General features: G+C 29.4%; 1 protein-coding gene across 1 annotated transcript; it reads left to right on the plus strand.

Moving 5' to 3' along the window:
* Positions 1-2488: 2488 nt before the first annotated feature.
* On the plus strand, positions 2489-3426 carry LOC119608262 (zinc finger BED domain-containing protein 4-like; the record flags this gene model as incomplete). The annotated part of the gene is made up of 2 exons (XM_037962611.1): positions 2489-3009; positions 3136-3426. Coding segments are annotated over exons 1-2 (812 nt in total), but the record flags the coding sequence as incomplete, so codon positions are not given.
* Positions 3427-18386: the final 14960 nt, after the last annotated feature.

An 18386-nucleotide genomic window follows, 5' to 3' on the forward strand; every position in this document is an offset into this window, starting at 1 on the left:
TAGTCTATAGTCTAGTCTATAGTCTAGTCTATAGTCTAGTCTATAGTCTAGTCTATAGTCTAGTCTATAGTCTAGTCTATAGTCTAGTCTATAGTCTAGTCTATAGTCTAGTCTATAGTCTAGTCTATAGTCTAGTCTATAGTCTAGTCTATAGTCTAGTCTATAGTCTAGTCTATAGTCTAGTCTATAGTCTAGTCTATAGTCTAGTCTATAGTCTAGTCTATAGTCTAGTCTATAGTCTAGTCTATAGTCTAGTCTATAGTCTAGTCTATAGTCTAGTCTATAGTCTAGTCTATAGTCTAGTCTATAGTCTAGTCTATAGTCTAGTCTATAGTCTAGTCTATGGTCTAGTCTATAGTCTAGAGTATAGTCTAGTCTATAGTCTAGTCTATAGTCTAGTCTATAGTCTAGTCTATAGTCTAGTCTATGTCTAGTCTATAGTCTAGCTCTAGTAGTCTCTAGTCTAGTCTATAGTCTAGTCTATAGTCTAGTCTATAGTCTAGTTCTATAGTCTAGCTATTAGTCTAGTCTAAGTCCTAGTCCTATAGTCTAGTCTATAGTCCTAGTCTATAGTCCTAGTCTCTAGTAGTCATAGTCCAGTATAGTCTAGTCTATAGTCTAGTCTTCTATAGTCTAGTCTATAGTATAGTCTATAGTCCTAGTCTATAGTCCTAGGTCTAGTAGTCATAGTCTAGGCTATAGGTCCTAGTCTATAGGTCTAGTCTATAGTCTAGTCTCGAGTATAGCTAGTCTATAGTCTAGTCTATAGTCTAGTCTATAGTCTAGTCTATAGGTCTAGTCCTATAGTCTAGTCTAGAGTCTAGTCTATAGTCTAGATCTATAGTCTAGTCTATAGTCTAGTCTATAGTCTAGTAGTCTATATATAGTCTAGTCTATAGTCTAGTCTATAGTATAGTCTATAGGCTAGTATATAGTCCTAGTCATAGTCCAGTCTATAAGTCTAGTCATAGTCTAGTCATAGCTAGCATAGTCTAGTCTATAGTCTAGTCTATAATTCTAGTCTAGTCGCTAAGTCTAGTAGTCTAGTCTATAGGTCCCTAGTCTATGTCTAGTCCTATGTCTAGTCTATAGTAGTCTATAGTCTAGTCTATAGTCTAGTCTATAGTCTAGTCTATAGTCTATAGTCTAGTCTATAGTCTAGTCTATAGTCCAGTCTATAGTCTAGTCTATAGTCTAGTCTATAGTCTAGTCTATAGTCTAGTCTATAGTCTAGTCTATAGTCTAGTCTATAGTCTAGTCTATAGTCTAGTCTATAGTCTAGTCTATAGTCTAGTCTATAGTCTAGTCTATGGTCTAGTCTATAGTCTAGAGTATAGTCTAGTCTATAGTCTAGTCTATAGTCTAGTCTATAGTCTAGTCTATAGTCTAGTCTATAGTATAGTCTATAGTATAGTCTATAGTCCAGTCTATAGTCTAGTCTATAGTCTAGTCTATAGTCTAGTCTATAGTCTAGTCTATAGTCTAGTCTATAGTCTAGTCTATAGTCTAGTCTATAGTCTAGTCTATAGTCTAGTCTATAGTCTAGTCTATAGTCTAGTCTATAGTCTAGTCTATAGTCTAGTCTATAGTCTAGTCTATAGTCTAGTGTATAATCTAGTCTTTAGTCTAGTCTATAGTCTAGTCTATAGTCTAGTCTATAGACTAGTCTATAGTCTAGTCTATAGCCTAGTCTATAGTCCAGTCTATAGTCTAGTCTATAGTCTAGTCTATAGTCTAGTCTATAGTCTAGTCTATAGTCTAGTCTATAGTCTAGTCTATAGTAGGGATGTAACGAATGCTCGCATTCGCATATGCGAATGCGAATAATTCGCTTCATTTTTTACATTCGCATTTGCTTTCGCATTCGCTAAAATTAAGCGAATAATTTAACGATTCATTAAAAAAAATAAAAAAAAATCTGGCAACGTTTTTTTTTTGCGAAAATAAATTAAAAGAAACGTCAAAAACAAGTAAACATCAAATACGTTTTTTTACGGTTAATGTTTGCTGTTTATTGAAAAGCGTGAAAAGTATTTAAAATGAAGCCAAAATCAAGCAGTGTTTGGAAATATTTTACAATTTTAGGAAAAGAAAAAGCCAAATGTACAATTTGTGAAAAAATATTATCCCGTAAGGGTCGGTGCACAAGTGGCTTGATTATTCATTTAAAACACAAACACAATGAGGAGTACAAAAAAATGGAAGAAACCAAATGTGAAAAAGAGCCTTAACATCAATGCCAACAACTTCTCTGCAAGCCGCAAAAAGACAATTAACAATAAATGAATCTTTAAGGGGTAAAGTTATGTGGGACGTGTGCAACCCGAGATCAAAGGAAATAGATAAATTAATTGGAGAGATGGTTGCTTTGCAAGATCTTCCGTTTAATTTTGTAGAAGGAATCGGTTTCAGGCGTTTAATGGAGTCAGTATTACCCCGCTATGTTTTGAGGGGACGGCAATACTTTACGGAATACGTTTGTGAAACAATGTATGCAGAAATCAAGAACCAAATTGTTCAGTTATTAAAAACATTTAACAAACTTTCTTTTACCACTGACATTTGGTCGGAACCCAGTGCTGGGGTTTCTCTTTTAAGTTTGACAGCACATGGTATATCATTGGAGTTCCAAAGAGTAAATATTGTACTCAGGTGTGAAAGCATCGAAGGCAGTCATACTGGCGATGTTATAAAATCAACTATACTTTCAATGATAAATGAATGGCAAATTTCTGATAAAGTACACTGCGTTGTCCATGATAAAGGGTCTAATATGATTAGAGCAATGAATCTTACTAACTTTTTGCACATAAACTGTTCCGTACATCAGCTTCAACTTTGTATTAAAAATGCTTTAAACTTAAAAGAAATTCAAGGGCTTATTGCGACTAACAGGAAACTAGTCTCACATTTCAATCACTCACTTTTGGCAAAGGAAAAGCTGAGTAATATACAAAAAAACAAGCTGAACCAAAAACCTCTTGGTGTAATACAGGATTGTCCAACCAGGTAAATGTGTCATAAGTTACCGACAATAAACGGCTTCGATTTAAAAGTTTTTTTGTGTTAAAAATTGGAGCCGTTTAGAGTCGTTAAGGAGTCCCCATAAAATAAATCAAATTTATGTTTTTGTAGATGGAATAGTACATATTATATGATGGAAAGATTATTGAAAATTAAAGACTCAATAATATTGTATCTTAACAACTACGAGCAACTTTCCATAACTCTCGATGATTGGAAAATAATGGAAAAATGTGTAAACATCTTAAAACCTTTTGAGGAGGTTACTCGAGAACTTAGCAGTTCAACTATTTCGATTTCGTCGGTTATACCATTAATACACATTCTCACATCTAAATTAAATAAAGAAAAATCATTGGAAAGCGGTCCACCTTATGTAGCCAAAATAATTGAAACGCTTATGTATGAGCTGAATTTCAGATTTTCTGATTTAAGACAAACACCAATATTTTCAATATCAACATATTTGGATCCAAGATACAAACTAAAGTTTTTTGGCGAGGATGATAAAAATAAGATTCGCTCTGAACTTGTAAATTAATACATCAAAATTATTCCGATGTTGAAGTGTGCAATTCTTCAACAAAAATAACAGAGAAAACTACTTTAATAGCTAATGACAACGACGCAGGTCCCCATAACGCTTCATCACAAATACAAGCTGATATAGAAATGTTTTTAAATGAAGACAGCAGTGATATTGAATACGAAGTGGATGAAATATTAACAGTTTCTGAAATAAACGAGATATTAAAAGAATATGATAAGGAACGAAAAGTTCACATTTCCCAAGACCCACTACTATGGTGGAAAAAAAACTGTTTAAAATATAAAATTTTAGTTCCGGTAGTACGTCAGTTTCTATCCACTCCCCCCGGAAGTGTTCCTAGTGAACAATTATTTAGTGGAGCTGGGTTAATATATGATACTCGACGCTTCAATCTTAAAAGTGACAAAGCAGCAAAACTTTTATTTATAAAATATAATTTGGCTCAATTAAATTTTGAATATTAAAGGGTTTGTTTTAAATAATAGTATATTTATCATTAAACAGTTTAGTTGCTGATATAATTTTTTAAATCTAAATAAAATATTAACACCCTTATTCATAAACAACATTTTATTTTATAAAAGGTTTATAAAACAAAATTTTGATTTATAAACTGTTTATAAAATATTTTTTATGAATAAGGCCTTTAGTATACTTGGAATAAGCAGCCAAAATCAGTAATGAAACATGAATTATCTAGTCGTATTACTAGTAAGTGGAAATTAATTAATTTCAATTAAAATAACTTATGTTTTTAACTAAAATATTTTTAATTTTTTTTTGTATTTTATTAACGATTTTTTGTGTAAATTTAGTTTGTAATATTGAATTCAAATAAAAACAAACATAACTTTTTTGCAAAATTTGAATTAAAAATTTCTCTTAGGTAATAATTTCGGTATATATTCGCATTCGCTTTCGTATTCGCAAAATTTTAAAATTACTATTCGCTTTCGCATTCGCATTCGCTAAACTAGCATTCGCAACATCCCTAGTCTATAGTGTAGTCTATAGACTAGTCTACGGAAAATATTATTGTTTTTACTACAGTCCAGGCTATAGTGGGGTGTTCTATAGTTTTTACTATGGTCTGATCTAATATTAAAATATAATCATCCTTTGTAGTATCTTTAATTTCCATTTAATCCACCAAATTCCAAGTAATTTATTTATAATCAATCAACAAAAACGGATTAAACCCTTATCTCTCTTATAAGCCGTTTATATAAAACAAAAGTAAACTAATCTGCCCACAATAAATTGTCTTACATTAAAATAATTATACACAAATTTCAATTTAAATTACTTTACTATTTCGCCAAAAAATAAGCCGTGTCAATTTTCATTTGAAATTTAATACTAATTAGCAAAAAAAGCTTAAAATATGCAAATAGATTTATGTAATAATAACACCTATAAATAGAGCGTGGGAAAGGTGTGTATAAAATATTTATTAGATTTTGCATCTTTTTCCATTGAGCTGTAAAAATAATAATAAAACTGATTTAATTATTTGTAAAATATTTATGGTTTTTGTGGTTTAACAAAAATTTTTAACCACAAACGTTTTTTTGTTAAATAATTTTTTCCTGTGATTTAATATTATTTTAGGGAGAAAATTCATATAAAATTATTTGAGATTGTTATTATTCACTTTAATGACCTACAAATATCTTTGTCTTATTGGGATTTGAATTCAAATGACAAATATCTGTGTTAATTTTGCTGTTTTTGTAGCAGTAGTATTTTGTTTGTTGTTTTTCTAAATTTACTGAGTCATTTTATTTTAATCTTTTTTAAAAATGACCCACCCACCTAAAACTTAAAAAAAAACAACGAAAATGTGTTAAAACATGTAAGACACCTGCTTCTTAATCATAATTTTTCCACACTTAAAATATTGGAAAAATTTTAAAAATATTCTATTGTTTAACTATTACTAGCATTAGCAGTAATTTTAAATATATAATAATATTTAAAGTCAAACTATTTGCTGAAAGCAATAAAATTATATGGTTTCTTTATGATTATTTAAATATCATTAGGTTGGTAGCTAAAAAAAATATTTTTGTTTGAAATTTTTCTTAAAATAATTTTTATTTATTTTTCTCTCTTTTCAGGTAAGTCACTTAAAATGAAGATTTCTGTTATTAACTTAAAAAACTGTAAGTTTATTTTTAAAAATATTTTTTTTTTTTAAATTATTTTGGAAAGCAAACAACCTCCCTATTAGAGAAAAACTGCAATTGTATTCCTTTTTTTCTACTAACCAGCTGAAATAAAAGAATTAACAAAATGATTCATGATCCAAAGTTGTGTCTAGTCAATTGTTTGAGCGGTGTGACTACAACAATATTGTTCAAAAGTTAAACAACTTTCATGTTTGTTATATTTAGGAATACATACTTAGAGGCGAATTGGCCCACTGTGCTTTGCTATAGTATGCCTTATAGTCTCCACTATAGGCTGTTCTATAGTATCGACTGCTGTTTAAGTGTGATCGATAATCTCAACTAAAGTTTGCTGATCTATAGTCTGGACTATAGTTTGATCTATATTCTCGACTATCGTCTGATCTATACTACTCTCTAATCTTTATTCTAATATGTAGTCCCGCCTATAGTCTGATTAATAGACTATACGGTTATTAATAGTTTAGACTATAGTCCGATCTATAGTCTCGACTATCTTCTGATCTATAAGCTCGACTATAGTCTAATCTATAGTCTCTACTATAGTATGATTAATAGTTTATACTATTGTCTGATCTATAAGGCTCGACTATAATCTGATCTATGGTCTAAACCATAGTAGGATATGTAGTCAAGACTATAGACTGATCTAGACCCCAGACTATAATGTGATCTATACTTATACTATATTCAGATTTGACTATATGTTTAATCTGTACTCTAGATTATAGCTTCATCTATAGCCCTGACTATAGTTTAATCTGTAGTCTTGACTATGGTCTAGACTATAGTTTCATCTGTAGTCTCGAGTATAGCCTGATCTAGTTTATAGTGTGATCTATAGTCCCGACTATAGTGTGATGCATAATTCCAATTAAATGTGATCTATAGTCCGATATATTCTGATGTACAGTCTCGACTATAGTGTGATCTGTAGTTTCGACTATAGCCTGATCAAGACTATAGTGAGCTCTATAGGCTAGACTTTATTCTAATTTATAGTCTCGACTGTAGTCTGATCTATGGTATCGAATATAGTTTTAGCTGTAGTCTCTACTATAGTCCGATTAATAGTCTAGACTATAGTCTGATCTTTAGTCACCACTATTGTCTGACTATAGTTTAATCTAGACTAAAGCTTGATCTTGGACTATAGTTTGATCTGTAGACTAGACTATAACCTGGTCTGTATTGCCCATTAAAGAATGTATTCTAGTCTGGTTAATAATCTAGACTATATTTTGATCTATAGTCTCGACTATAGGTCTGTATTGCTCTATAGTCTAGACTTTATTCTAATTTATAGTCTCGCCAGTAGTCTATTCTGTAGTATCGACTATAGTTTTATCTGTAATCTCGACTATATTCTGATTAATAGTCTAGACTATAGTCTGATCTATAGTCACCACTATTTCCTGATCTATAGTTTAATCTGTAGTCGTGACTTTATAATGAATAATAATATTGACTAAAGCCTGATCTTGGACTATAGTTTGATCTGTAGACTTGACTATAGTGTGGTCTGTTTTGCCCATTTAAGACTCGATTCTAGTCTGGTTAATAATCTAAACTATAGTCTTATCTATAGTCTCAGCCAAAGTTTTTGATCTCTAGACTCGGCTATAATCTGGTCTGTATTGCCCATTAAAGACTATAGTTTGGACTAACGTCTGATCTTGGACTATAGTTTGATCTCTAGACTTGATTATAGTCTGGTCTGTCTTGCCAATTAAAGACTCGATTATGGTGTGGTTAATAATCTAGACTATAGTCTCGACTAAAGACTGATCTTAGACTATAGTTTGATATGTTGACTCGACTATAGTCTGATCTGTCTTGCCAATTAAAGACTCAATTCTAGTCTGGTCTATATTCCCAAGGTATCAGCAAAAGTTGCTTCAGATTCAAACAATACTGTTTAAATGTTAACTTGAATGTGTCTATTGAATACAATTTAAATTGAAACAACAACAGTAATAACAACATAATAACAATTGGTGCTGCCCCCAGTTAATCATCATGCCACAAGACATGAAACCCATATATTTTTTTCTACAACAAATTTTTTTTCCTATTTTTTATTGTACAACATTAATCGCCATGAAATAATAAAAAATTACCACAAATAAACAACTAAAAAATGTTTTAAGGGGGAAAAAAATATATTTCAAATAAATATGAAAAAATTGCAAAAAACAAAATTTGTATAGACATTTAAGGTCGAACAGATAAGACAAATTTTGATAGAAAACTGTTTGCTAAAATATTATATATTTAAAACATTTTCAGAGCAATTTGTAGATTTTGTTCTAATAATTTGTTGTTTGAAATTTTTGTAAAAATTATGATATTTTTTTACAAGAAAATTTTTTGTTCTCAATTTTGCAAAATGTTGCATTTTATTAGATAACAAACAATAACTTCAAAATGTGTGTTTTATCATGTTGTTCAATAATTCTTAAGGATTTTTTTTAAATTCGTTGCTTTTTTTAAGGAAAATAATTAAAAAGGGCAAAAAAGTGCAAAATTGTTTGCCTTATATACAAGCCTTATTAAGAATGCCACATTTTTCATATGCAAAATATTTTTATGAAAATATTTAATAGTTTATTTTTATGTTTATAGTGATCTTTTAAAGTTCGTGATCTTTTAAAATTATTGAAATAGGGCAAAAAAAAAGTGCAAAATTTTTGCCCTAAACGCTAGCACTATTAAGAAAGTCATTCATTTACATTCTTATTCATATGGAAAATATTTTATAAGGAATATTTTAATTATTTTTTGAAAATATTTCACAAAACTTTTAACATTTTACAAATTCCCTAAAAAAAAAACATTTGTAATTTTAACCCCTTTGATAACAAGTTCATTGAACCTTGTATTTGTTTACAACATTTAATTTTTTACATTTTTTTGTATTTTGAGAAAAATTGTATATTTTTAAATTATAAATTGGTCACGTACTCCCAAAAAAATGCTAAATGCATAGAAATTGCGTTTTAATTGTAAAATTGTTTAAACGTGATTTTTTTCTTTTAAGTTTGAGACAAATATAAGAATAAAAAGGCAATGTTAAGGAATAAATCTTGATAAAGTAAAACAAATAGCGGAAAGAATTGTCTACGAAAATAGTAATTAGAAGTAAGTAATTAGAAGTAACAGTAATTAATGAAGTTTGTAAAGTTTTAGGGATGATGAACTATTTATATTATTAGAAGTTGTTAACTAGAAGTTTATCTACAATAAATCTATTAAGGTTGAGGATCAGGAGCGATTTAATGTGGTTTTAAAGCAGTATTTTAAACATTATTCAGGTTATAATTTATAAATGACTTAAAGTATTTTAGGTTTTTGTTACACATTAACTGTTAGCTATATAGTTCTTGGAATATTCTCGATTAAAAATTAAAGATTATAAGTATTAATATTTCTTTATAAATTCTAAAAGGATTTTAAATAATTACAATTATAGAAAGAAAAATTACTATTTTTGGTATCGGGATCTAAATCTTGGAATATTCTCGATAATATGTAGACATAAGTAAATATTGGTATTTATATATAAATTCCAAAAGGATTTTGAAAAATTAGAACTATAGAAAGAAAAATAACTATTTTTGATATCGGGAATTCGCTTAATGTTGATCGAAATCTTGGAATATTCTCGATTAAAAGTAGTACTTGATAAATTTTACGATTTCTTTATAAATTCCAAAGGTAATTTGAAAAATTACAATTATAAAAAGAAAAATAACTATTATTGATATCAGGAATTCACCTAATGTTGATCCAAATCTTGGAATATTCTCGATAATATATAGACATAAGTAAATATTGGTATTTCTTTATAAATTCCAAAAGGATTTTGAAAAATTATATTAGAGAAAGAAAAATAACTATTTTTGATATTAGGAATTCGCCTAATGTTGATCGAAATCTTGGAATATTCCCGATTAAAAGTAGAACTTGATAAATTTTACGATTTCTTATAAATTACAAAAGGATTTTGAAAAATTACAATTATAAAAAGAAAAATAACTATTATTGATATCAGGAATTCACCTAATGTTGATCCAAATCTTGGAATATTCTCGATTAAAAGTAAAACTTGATAAATATTAGTATTTCTTTATAAATTCCAAAAGGATTTTGCAAAATTAAAATTATTTGATAAACTTTTTTCATAAATGAATATAGATAGTAAGAAAAACAAACTATTTTTGATATTAGGAATTCGCTTAATGTTGATCCAAATCTTGGTATATTCTCGATTAAAAGTAGAACTTGATAAATATTAGTATTTCTTTATAAATTCCAAAAGGATTTTGAAAAATTACAGTTATAGAAAGAAAAATTACTATTTTTGATATCGCGAATTCGCTTAATGTTGATCCAAATCTTGGAATATTCTCGATTAAATGTAGACATAAGTAAATATTGGTATTTCTTTATAAATTCTAAAAGGATTTTGTAAAATTACAGTTATAGAAAGAAAAATTACTATTTTTGATATCGCGAATTCGCTTAATGTTGATCCAAATCTTGGAATATTCTCGATAATATGTAGACATAAGTAAATATTGGTATTTCTTTATAAATTCCAAAAGGATTTTAAAAAATTTCAATTATTTGATAAACTTTTTTCATAAATGAATATATATATTAAGAAAAACTAACTATTTTTGATATCGTGAATTGGCCTAATATCGATCAAAATCTAGTCATGAGATTGTCAAGGGCAACGGAATAGTGTAACTGCATTATATTACTGCAATGGCTTTAAGCTTTCTTTAACTATCGTAAAAAGATTCCTGGAGATGCGGGGCATCGATCCCCGTACCTCTCACATGCTAAGCGAGCGCTCTACCATCTGAGCTACATCCCCTGATGAAAAAGTTAAAACTTTTAAACAATTTTTTTAAACATTTTTCCAATAAATATTTTAAAATCATTGCACGTACTTTAAATAAAATGCATTTAAAAACTTTACACGTTTTTCGGCACTTACAAGGGTCACTACTTATGTTTTGCGGCGATATAAATAAAGAGATAATTATCATCGGAATAGTATTTGATGGTTTGCAAAACAATATAAGGTTTAAAGTGATTACAAAGACAGACTTTAAAACATCCGTTTAAAACTCCTGGGAGCTGGTGATATGAAATTGATCAAATGTGATTTGAATAGATCTGACACAATATGGATTTGTTTTAATTTTCTTTAAAAAATGTCATTATTTTGTTATAGAGATTAAATTTAGAGAGTAAATTTAATAGCATTAAGTAGAGATTAAAAAAACGAGTATCACTTTGCAAAAATATTGATTTTGGAGATGCGGGGCATCGATCCCCGTACCTCTCACATGCTAAGCGAGCGCTCTACCATCTGAGCTACATCCCCTTGATGTAAAATTTATAAAAATTTAATTATTTTATAAATTTTTTTTTAAATTCAATCAAGTGCACAAATTAGTTGCATCTAAATCTTGTTTAATATGCAAGTAATGACTTACACTTAAGTTTAAGTTCAAATTGAAATGATATAAATTGTTATTGGAAAAATACTAAAAAATCGTTGACAAGATTTATATGAATGAACATTATTCATAGCAGATTACGTCAGTCGAGCCGGTAATTTATTATTGGGAATCTTACTTAGTTCCTAAAGATGACAGCAGGAATTTTTGGAATTAAGATTAGGTCTGTTCTGCGAATATTTTATGATGGATTTAAAGCAAATCTTTAATTTAAGGAACTAGGATCTTCTCTGAAAAGTTAAGAAAAATCTCTCGTCGATTGAAAGCTCGTTTTGAAGATCATTCTGTATATTGAATATAAATATTTTCAAACGCTTTATGCTCAAAAGCTTTGGATACTTTGAACTCTTTCTTTAAATATCTTCAGTAAAAAAAGTAGATCCTGGAGATGCGGGGCATCGATCCCCGTACCTCTCACATGCTAAGCGAGCGCTCTACCATCTGAGCTACATCCCCTCTTGTAATTTACACAATTTTACCAAAATTTTTTTTACAAAAATTTCCAACTAAATTTTAAACAAATCAATTACCACTAGCAATGAATTTTGGCTAATGCATTGTGTATAGGAATTATAATTGAAAAACAAATCACGTACTTCAAAGTTTCTTTAAGTGCATTTTGAAATTTTCAATCAATAGTTTTTATTTAAAACTACTAAAAGCTTTAACTCCGTAGAAACTTTTAGTGCTTAATACTTTAAATAATTACTGCCAAAATGTTTGAAATTTACTCAACTTTTTTTTACCAATTCTTTAAATTTTTTTTCAGTTAAAGTATTTAAACTTTTTCTCTAGCAACCACAAAACTTTTTTAGATTTTTTTTATTAAAAAAAGCAATTTTTTTCTTTATTTCTTATTTTTTTTGCTTGCTTATTAGTTTTATTTTTAATAGAGATTATGGTAGGTTATGGTTCAAAAGTATGTTAATAAATATAATCTCAAGTAGTCACATAAATAACTATATATAAAAAGCAGTGATCAGCACTAATAGTGGCCAAAGGCCGTAAGTAAAAAAAAACAATGAAAATTCATTGTTCACACTAACAAATTTAGAGAATACTTATTAATAAATTCTCTACATAATTTTAAACTCCTTCAAAGCTTAAGCGAATGTTTACGTTCTCTTTGTGCTGGCCACTGTTGTTATATAGTTTTATACAAGTATATAACATACGTGTGTAGCTATGTTTATATTTTGGCTTAAAACGCAAATACCCATAGTTCTAAAGTATACAAAACAATCGAAATATGTTCTCTACAATAAAAACCGATAAACAAAAATACTAAAATAAACAATAATTCCAAACAACAAAAATTGGTAGCGGTTACCAAAAAAAAAAAAATAGTTGAAAAAAATAAGTTAACAATTGTTATCAACTAAAAGAATTGAATGGCAAATGAATAACAGAAAAAACGGAATAATAGATAAAGAAATTCTTTAGCTGCGTTCACACGAAATATTTGCCAGAAAAAGTGTAATCTTAAAAAAAAAAAAAATTTAATTTCACTTTTATTTAAAAAAATTTGAATAAATTGAAAAACAACTGGATAATAGGGTTTTAAAAAAAAGTTAGAATGTAAGTATATGAGTATGTTTTGATTGTGGATTAGATTTCTAATTATAAAACATTTTACCTTAATTCCGATATTTTTTAAAAAAGACTAGACTATAGACTATATTATAGACTAGTCTATAGACTAGATTATAGACTAAACTAGACTATAGACTAGACTATAGACTATACTATAGACTAGACTATAGACTTGACTATAGACTTAACTATAGACTTGACTGTAGAATAGACTAGACTATAGACTAGATTATAGACTAGATTATAGACTATAGACTAGACTATAGACTATACTATAGACTAGACTATAGACTATACTATAGACTAGACTATAGACTAGATTATAGACTAGACTATAGACTAGACTAGACTATAAACTAGACTATAGACTAGACTATAGACTAGACTATAGACTAGACTATAGACTAGACTATAGACTAGACTATAGACTAGACTATAGACTAGACTATAGACTAGACTATAGACTAGACTATAGACTAGACTATAGACTAGACTATAGACTAGACTATAGACTAGACTATAGACTAGACTATAGACTAGACTATAGACTAGACTATAGACTAGACTATAGACTAGACTATAGACTAGACTATAGACTAGACTATAGACTAGACTATAGACTAGACTATAGACTAGACTATAGACTAGACTATAGACTAGACTATAGACTAGACTATAGACTAGACTATAGACTAGACTATAGACTAGACTATAGGCTAGACTATAGACTAGACTATAGACTAGACTATAGACTAGACTATAGACTAGACTATAGACTAGACTATAGACTAGACTATAGACTCAACTATAGACTAGACTATAGACTAGACTATAGACTAGACTATATACTAAACTATAGACTAGACTATAGACTAGACTATACACTACACTATAGACTAGACTATACACTAGACTATAGACTAGACTATAGACTAGACTATAGACTAGACTATAGACTAGACTATAGACTAGACTATAGACTAGACTATAGACTAATGCGTTTACATTATACACAGTCTAGTCTATAGTCTAGTCTATAGACTAGACTTTAGACTAGACTATAGACTAGACTATAGACTAGACTATAGACTAGACTATAGACTAGACTATAGACTAGACTATAGACTAGACTATAGACTAGACTATAGACTAGACTATAGACTAGACTATAGACTAGACTATAGACTAGACTATAGACTAGACTATAGACTAGACTATAGACTAGACTATAGACTAGACTATAGACTAGACTATAGACTAGACTATAGACTAGACTATAGACTAGACTATAGACTAGACTATAGACTAGACTATAGACTAGACTATAGACTAGACTATAGACTAGACTATAGACTAGACTATAGACTAGACTATAGACTAGACTATAGACTAGACTATAGACTAGACTATAGACTAGACTATAGACTAGACTATAGACTAGACTATAGACTAGACTATAGACTAGACTATAGACTAGACATAGACTAGACTATAGACTAGACTATAGACTAGACTATAGACTAGACTATAGACTAGACTATAGACTAGACTATAGACTAGACTATAGACTAGACTATAGACTAGACTATAGACTAGACTATAGACTAGACTATAGACTAGGACTATAGACTAGACTATAGACTAGACTATAGACTAGACTATAGACTAGACTATAGACTAGACTATAGACTAGACTATAGACTAGACTATAGACTAGACTATAGACTAGACTATAGACTAGACTATAGACTAGACTATAGACTAGACTATAGACTAGACTATAGACTAGACTATATACTAAAATATAGACTAGACTATAGACTAGAATATAGACTAGATAATAGCCTAGACTATAGACTAGACTATAGACTAGACTATAGACTAGACTATAGACTAGACTATAGACTAGACTATAGACTAGACTATAGACTACACTATAGACTAGACTATATACTAAACTATAGACTAGACTATAGACTAGACTATAGACTAAACTATAGACTAGACTATAGACTAGACTTTAGACTAGACTATAGACTTGACTATAGACTGGACTAAAGACTAGACTATAGACTTGACTACAGACTGGACTAAAGACTAGACTATAGACTAAACTATAGACTAGACTAAAGACTAGACTATAGACTAGACTATAGACTAGACTATAGACTAGACTATATACTAAACTATAGACTAGACTATAGACTAAACTATAGACTAGACTATAGACTAGATTAAAGACTAGACTATAGACTAGACTAGACTAGACTATAGACTAGACTATAGGCTAGACTATAGACTAGACTATAGACAAGACTATAGACTAGACTAGACTATAGACAAGACTATAGACTAGACTATAGACTAGACTATAGACTAGACTATAGACTAGACTATAGACTAGACTATAGACTAGACTATAGACTAGACTATAGACTAGACTTTAGACTAGACTATAGACTAGACTATAGACTAGACTGTGTATAATGTAAACGCATTTTTAGGAAATAAGTGATTTAAATAAAAATATTAATAAATGACTAATAGATAATTGATGTATTACATTTTATCTGTAATTTACTTTATGTTTCTCTACACATCATTGCTCTGACATGTATCAACCGATTTGATGGACATGTTAAGGCCATAACCTAAATGCACTTGTTTGGCGCCAGATATTGACAACAGACCTTTAATATTAAGCTAACATGTGTCTGTTTGATTTGTTATATATATGTACCAATATTTTGTTAATCTATTTTTATTAAGAAAAATTGGTTAAAATATTTTATCGAAAATTGTGAAAGATTTCCAAGACAAAGATGGGAAATGTTTTGACAGCTAAATAAACATTAAGATTTTTAATGGTAATAAATAAAAAGCAAAAATAAAACTTGTACACTTTTTTGAATGGTCATTTATATTAATTTACAAAAATCAGTAAAAGATCATCAAGAGGGCTCTCTGTGACTTACTGCCAATATATTAAGATTCAAATATCTTGGAAGCGATGTTAATCCAGATATTAGTTCCCTCAGGGACACTGATGGGAAAATTCTAAGAAAATAAACTAAAATACTAAACATTTCGATTAGGGATCGCAAAAGCGATACAAATTTTTGAGACATAAAAAAGTGATCCTGGAGATGCGGGGCATCGATCCCCGTACCTCTCACATGCTAAGCGAGCGCTCTACCATCTGAGCTACATCCCCTGATGGTAATATTCAAAACTTTTAAACAAACGTTTAAAAAATATTTACAATAAATATTTTAAAATCACTGCACGTACTTTTAGTGCATTTAAAAGTTGTACACGTTTTGAACACCTACAAGGGTCACTACTTATATTTTGAGCAAACATAAGTTAATATGGCGATCAAGTTAAACGGATCAAGTGTGATACCAACAGACCCATTACTAGGGCGATTTGATCTTGTTTAATGTAAATATGTTTAAGAAAGTAATGCCAAAATAGCAGTAATATGTTGAAGAAGATATGAAGATCACTTGGAAAAAAAAACAAAGAACTACTAGAGATGCGGGGCATCTCGGTTTCCAATTGAACATTTGGATAATTAATATTTCCATCAAAATATTTCCAATTTATTTCCTTACTTTATAAAATAATTGCAACACGTTTAAAGAAACATCTTAAAAGAAACTACTAAAAATATCATCAAGGAAAAAAATGTCTAAATCATGCCTTCAAAATGGCACTTCCTGTCCATAAAACTCAACCACACAACATCAAACTCATACATAAGTTGTTTTGAGTCGTCAGCCCATCAATATTCATTCGCATATTAATTGGGATGCAGCGCGGCAGGGATGGTAAGAGCGTAAATTTACAATAAGTACACTCGAATATATAATGCTACCCTTTAAATTGTATATTATACAAAATTTTCCAACCCTGTCATATCTATACTAACAGCAGACAAGCTGCTCCTCATGCTCTCTATCACACTCTCTAATGATGCTTAGTAATCATCATTAAATAACTTTCATGTTCATGCAGCATTGCATGAGTGTTAGGAGAATTTTGTCGTTAATCACTTAAAGTAAAATAGAGTTTAATACTTTTCAAAACATCCTTTAGACGTTTTTGGTTGCTGGGTTGCTCGTTTGTCATTAATCAATTTTCCCTAAACAAAAACTGAACATGGCAATCAGTCCGTCCATCCGTCTGTCAGTCATTCATTCTTTCGCACTCAATGCTGCGTTAGTTTTAATATAGGGAATTATTTAAGAAATTAGTAATAGAGGAATTTTACTACATTTTTCCCTTTTCTTATATGTTGGAGAACTATTATTTAGACAAGCCCTAAAGTCCATCATTTAGTAGTCATTTGGCAGTAATAAAAATAAATATAAGTTTGTGTTTTTTTTTTGTGAATAAAAGGGGAAGTTAAGAATTTTCCTGTGACTATAATGTTTTATTTTTTAATTTTACTCATTAGTCTAAAGACTGCTAGAAATGCTTTTAAGGCAGAGTTCCCCGACGTTTTTCAAATTGTTTTTCTTGTCTATAGAATTATCTACAGTCCAGACTATAGAATGATTAATCTATAGTATTAACTATAGACTCATCTATAGTTAATTCTATAGACAGATCTATTGTCAAGACTATAGACTGATCTATAGTCAAGACTATAGACTGATTTATAGTTAAGACTATATACTGATCTATAGTCAAGACTATAGACTGATCTATTGTCAGGACTATAGACTGATTTATAGTCAAGACAATAGACTGATCTACAGTCAAGACTATAGACTAATCTATAGTCAAAACTATAGACTAATCTATAGTCAAGACTATAGACTAATCTATAGTCAAGACTATAGACTAATCTATAGTCAAGACTATAGACTAATCTATAGTCAAGACTATAGACTAATCTATAGTCAAGACTATAGACTAATCTATAGTCAAATCTATATATAATCATTTGTAGTAGACTATAGACTAATCTATACAAATCTATATATAATCATTTGTAGTCCAGACTATAGATTGATCTATAGTCCAGACTATTGACCGATCTATAGTCCAGACTATAGTCTGATCTAAAGTCTAGACTATAGTCATTAATGTATAGTGATCTAGAGTCCTATAGATTATAGACGGATATATAATACCATAGTCTGATCTATAGTCCAGACTGTAGTCAATAATGTAGACTGATCTATAGTCAAGACTATAGACTGATCTATAGTTAAGGAAATAGACTAATCTATAGTAAAGACTATAGACTGGTCTATAGTCAAGACCATATACTGATCTATAGTTAGGACTACAGACTGATCTATAGCCAAGACAATAGACTTATCTATAGTCAAGACTAAATACTTATCTATAGTCAAGACTATAGAGGGATCTCTAGTCAAAACTACAGACTAATCTATAGTCAAGACTATAGACTAATCTATAGTAAAAACTATATCGTAATCTATAGTCAAGACTATAGACTAGTCCATAGTCAAC

This window comes from Lucilia sericata, unplaced genomic scaffold (genome assembly GCF_015586225.1).
Source record: "Lucilia sericata isolate MDLA Ls3-8-SP2 unplaced genomic scaffold, ASM1558622v1 Contig000815F_arrow, whole genome shotgun sequence".
Classification (NCBI taxonomy): Eukaryota; Metazoa; Arthropoda; class Insecta; order Diptera; family Calliphoridae; genus Lucilia; species Lucilia sericata.